Consider the following 5,038-nt stretch of genomic DNA (forward strand, 5'->3'; position numbering starts at 1 on the left):
GAATTCATTTGTTCATTAATGTGAAATGGAGGTTGAGTAAGAAAGCACAAACAAATCTGAAGCAAATCCAGAAGTTTTTTATTTTTGTTTATGCATGTTATGACAGTTCCACACCAGCATCATCTACGGCAAACTTAAAATCATGTTCTTCACCCTCTTTTAGATTTTAAATAGATGTAAAATACCACATGAAACTCCACCATCAAAAATGTGTGCATGTGTGGTAGTGTTGTTTTTAACGTGGTTTAGAAGTCTAAAGTCTACAAGTGTTTTTTTTTTTTTTTTTTCCCTAGTCTAAAAAAAACTTTGATGTCAATTCAACCTTTGAAATATGCAGAATTCACCCACTGTAATCACTGCTTTGCTAAGCTGAGGTTTGGCATTTGACAGAAGAAGAGCAGAAAAAAATGAAACCTTGCTTTAGGGCATGTGCACTAGTGTACTGTCCATAATTTATAAATGTGTGTATATAGATGCATGTAACTGCATACACAATCGTGGTACCAATATTTATGAAAAAATTTCATTTGAAAAAAGTTTCATTTGAAAAAAAAAAAAAATGTTATTTTTTTTTTTTTTTTTTTTATCAGATGAGTTTTAAGTGTCAGAGAGCGCTACAGGTATATTCAGTAAAGTTGCATTGGGCTCTTGCAGTTACAGGGGTAAGTGATAATGAGATTTTAACAAGCCCCATAAATCAAGTGCGAACACGCTTTATTGCCTGTAGATTACGCGTGCCATTGTTTGACGAGGGTCAGACTTCAACCTCTTTACGCTTTATTTCCCCTATTGACCCGAAAGAGGCAATTTTATATTGAAAATTTCTGTAAATGTTTGAAAATTTGTAAAAAAATAAATTAAATAAAAAATATTAAAATTTAAATAATAATAAAAAAAATCTATCATCTCTCTCTCTCTGTATATATATATATATATATATATATATATATATATATATATATATATATAAACGCTATAAATGCAATTATAAATGTAGTCTACCAAGAATTTTTATTTATTTATTTATTATTACAGCATAGTAAAAGTGTGGATAAAATGAGCTTTTAGCCCATATGTAATACTTATTATTTATTTTTTTTAAAGTGTATTTACATTTTCACCAACATTTCTCAAGATTGAATGTCCTTTCTCAACGTCTCTTTCTTTGTCGTTTGGAGATATTTTCAGTGTCATATCTGCATGATCTTCAGCTCTGCGCGTTTCCAGCGGGTTATCATCATTGCCATTGCTGCTCTGTCTGATGTGTTCCTCTGATTGGCATCAGTGCCCTCAGATATTTTCAACAGATCCTCCACTCGCGGCCATCTGGGGCTGATCACAATCACTGGCTTCATCTGAGCCGTTAAACTATTAAATCCACTATATCCTTTCAACGAGCACAACTTTAGTGGCGCTCGAGCAGAGACCCCATGCAAGAGCGAGTCCAGGACCCTGGAAACGAAGACCGCAAAGCATTTTAGTTTGGTTATATGCAGACGCAAACATTAGCGCATGAATTTAATGTCTTAAATTAAAATGAATTAATGCATTTAATATGCATACATACAATTTGTAAATAAACATTCTATGGAAATACAGTTAACTTAAATACACAAGCCTATATTAAATATACAAATGTACAGAACTCAAATGATAGGCTAAATATATAAAAGGTTAACACAGAAATACGATCGTTTAGAAAAGCACGTTTGATATGAAAATTTCTCCATAAAAATCTGGTGAGTCCCCCCCCCCCCCCCCCAATTAAAAATAAAAAAAATAAATAATAATAATAATAATAATAATAATAATAATAATAATAATAATAATAATAATATAGGGGTGTTGCAAGTTTGGTGCATTTTGAACTGCTGTTGTTGGGAGTTATTTTTTTATGTGGTAGGATTAAGTGAGATTATCGTTACCGACATTAAATCAGAACTGTCATGAGTTTTATCAGTGGTATTAATAATTTTGGGGGGTTGTAGCTAAATGACGCTTGTAGGCTATTTATGTTAATGAAGTCCGCACGATTATTCACGACATCACCTTGTTCAGTATTTTACAATGAAACATAAATTCAAAGTCCCCCAACGCCCCCACCTCCGTGTGTATAGTTGTAAAGTGCCTCTGGGTTATAAGTGTGATTGTGCGTGTGTGTGTGTGTGTGTGTGTTTGTGTGCGCGCGCGCGCGCGCTCATGTGAGGAAAATAGAGAGGGGAGAAATGGAAAGACACCTTTTCCTGGAATTCCGGAATAATAATAACAATAACAACAACAACAACAACAATAATAATACTAATAATAATAATAATAAAACGTTATAATGTTGTATCACTGTCACGTACAATACTGAGAACGAGATCTGCTTAACCTATAAAATAGTCGACAAAGTGTTTTTTTGAAAGTTCAACATATTAGAAACTGACAGTAAAGACGTAAAATGAAATGACTGAATGAATGAATAAAATTCATGCGATTTAGAGTATGGATATACACATTTTTAATGATTTAGATTCGGTCCAATAAAATAATAAAGCCAGTGCTTAGTTTGAATAATTTAATTTTGTATATATGTTGCAATATTCTACCAACCACTCACTGTAAATATGCACATTGAGAAAGGATACAGTTGTTTCATCGCCAATACCTGAAGATCAGTGTCATCGCGAATGTTGTTTTAATTCTCCAGTGTTTATAAGAATTATGAGCCATTCAAATATGTTCCGCGTGCCTATCCGTTTATTTCGCCAGTGTTGGGCAGCTGTAAAATCGTGTAGACAGGTTGTCACACTACAGTGAATGGATTCTAATGCTAAACATTTAACATACAATCCTCCAAACAGTGCAAAAGTGGCCCTGGCCAATGCACTAACTACATGCGCCAACGAGGAGGAGCTTGGGACGCCAATCAAAGCATCAACTTCAAATTGTATCTGAGAGATCAGCCCGGGACCTAGGGGCAGAGACATCAGTTGGAGCTCAATTGCTGATCTGATCACATCAGACGGACTTGCTGAAAAAGAGAAGCTGAGATTTCAAGACGAGCATTTACCGGTTTTACCCTGCGCTTCTTGAGAGAGAAACTCTTTCGCTTCTTCTTTTGGTGGGCTATTCGCTTTTTTTGGCTTGATTTGGCTTCCGACGTGGCGAAGGAGATGTCTTTCCCCCAGCTGGGTTACCCGCAGTATTTAAGTGCCTCCCAGGCGGTGTATGGAGGTGACCGTCCGGGAGTGCTGACTCCTTCATCCCGAGGAGGGAGCGCTGAGATCGGGGGAAGCGCGTCCGCGGCGGCCGCTGCGGTGTCGTCGGTGTTGGGCATGTATCCGTACGCACACAACTACAGCGCCTTTCTGCCTTACACCAGCGCCGATCTGGCACTTTTCTCTCAAATGGTAAGCAAATTATATGTGCATTCATTAAAAAAATATATTTTCGCTTTTTATTGCTGTTCTATTTTCTCAGCGTATCGTATCCCAAAACTTGATTTCCAGTTTTGGGGGGGATTGACACACATGCAACGTTAACTGAACCGAAGCTTGCGTTGTGCATGGCAAGGTTACAGCTTTTTAACATTCAGACTAAGTTTTCTTAAATTAATAATAATAATAATAATAATAATAATAATAATAATAATAATAATAATAATAATAATTAATCCAAATAGAGTAAACTAAGTAAATTCGGTGTTTCCATCCGCCATGTTATTCCCAGAAAAGTTTTGTCCCGGTTCGGATACTGAGTTGGAGAATTGTTGTGCGGATTTTTAGTAACGACATGAACCATCCAATTTCAAAATTCATACATTTTAAACAGGTTCTAATTGTTCTTCAGCTTAAGTTAATTTAAATGGTTTCAATTGAGCACTTTGGTGTTGTCATGGGATATTTTCTCGCCCTGAAAAAAAGGTTATCAAACGAATTATTGTTTGAAACGGTTTGCCTTAGTCAAAAATGCATTGTAGCCAACAGTTTACTAACTAAATAAAATAATGCAAAAAATAAACAAATACAATTGAAGCCAATAAATAAAAATAAAAAAAATTGGGAAACTAAAAAGCTGTTTTACCTAGTGAAAAGTAATATTATTGCAGCATCCATTTTCTATACCCAAACAGCAGTATGGAAAAGCATGACCAAAATGAAAAAGAGAGATATTAATCAGTTGTACGTCTCAATAGACTATAATTCCCACTGTATGCAGAAATACCTCACTACCACAATGCCGCAAAATTTCTTTATTAATTAAAATGAAACACTTAAGCAGTCTGTCGATTTTTGTTCTATCAATGATAAATATAGATATTGGTAGTAAAGTCTAAATCACGGGTGACCCCTAAATTAATTATAGGCCTACATATAGTTGTACACACAATCCCACAACGGTCTCAAATCATATTGATTGTAGTGGTCATCTCTCTCTCTCTCTCTCTCTCTCTCTCTCTCTCTCTCTCTCTCTCTCTCTCTCTCTCTCATATTTTATCAAAGTTTGGGATGATGTGATTTTTTTTTCTATTGCTTAGCCTAGCTTTTTAAAATGCTACAATGTTGATCAAAGGTTAAAACAAATGTTATTTTAAAGAGGTCGAGTTAAATATTGCTTCAAATAAATCAGATTTGTTGTTTTAGGAGTAGGACAGGCAAATAGAGCGCAGACAAATTGCAATATAGGCTACACGAGTGAAATGATAAAAACTCATATCTATCGTTTCAAGATAAAGAGAAAGTTAGAAAGGGGATTTTTGACGCATGCGACATCACTGTTGTGAATGCACAAAACACATTTCTAATATTGAGTTCCTTGTATCTTGTCGATGCCATTTTAGGGCTCTCAGTATGAGTTAAAAGACAGCCCTGGTGTTCATCCTGCCAGCTTTGCTGCCCACACTGGCCCTGCCTTCTACCCCTACGGGCAGTTTCAGTATGGAGACCCTGCCAGGCCTAAGAACGCCACACGGGAGAGTACCAGCACTCTGAAGGCCTGGCTCAACGAGCACAGGAAAAACCCCTATCCCACCAAAGGCGAGAAGATCATGCTG

At 36.0% G+C, this 5,038-nt stretch overlaps 1 protein-coding gene across 1 annotated transcript in view; it reads left to right on the forward strand.

Moving 5' to 3' along the window:
* The first annotated feature begins 2,956 nt into the window (after positions 1 to 2,956).
* The window catches only part of LOC127452631 (iroquois-class homeodomain protein irx-1-like), a 7,014-nt gene continuing 4,932 nt past the window's right edge, over positions 2,957 to 5,038 (forward strand). Inside the window, exons 1-2 of the mRNA XM_051718257.1 lie at positions 2,957 to 3,395; positions 4,826 to 5,038. The exon at positions 4,826 to 5,038 is cut by the window's right edge and continues 787 nt beyond it. Of these exons, the coding sequence (XP_051574217.1) occupies positions 3,159 to 3,395; positions 4,826 to 5,038 (450 nt within the window). The 5' untranslated portion in view covers positions 2,957 to 3,158. The remainder of the gene's footprint in view (positions 3,396 to 4,825) is intronic.

Source organism: Myxocyprinus asiaticus, chromosome 15 (assembly GCF_019703515.2).
Source record: "Myxocyprinus asiaticus isolate MX2 ecotype Aquarium Trade chromosome 15, UBuf_Myxa_2, whole genome shotgun sequence".
Lineage (NCBI taxonomy): Eukaryota > Metazoa > Chordata > Actinopteri > Cypriniformes > Catostomidae > Myxocyprinus > Myxocyprinus asiaticus.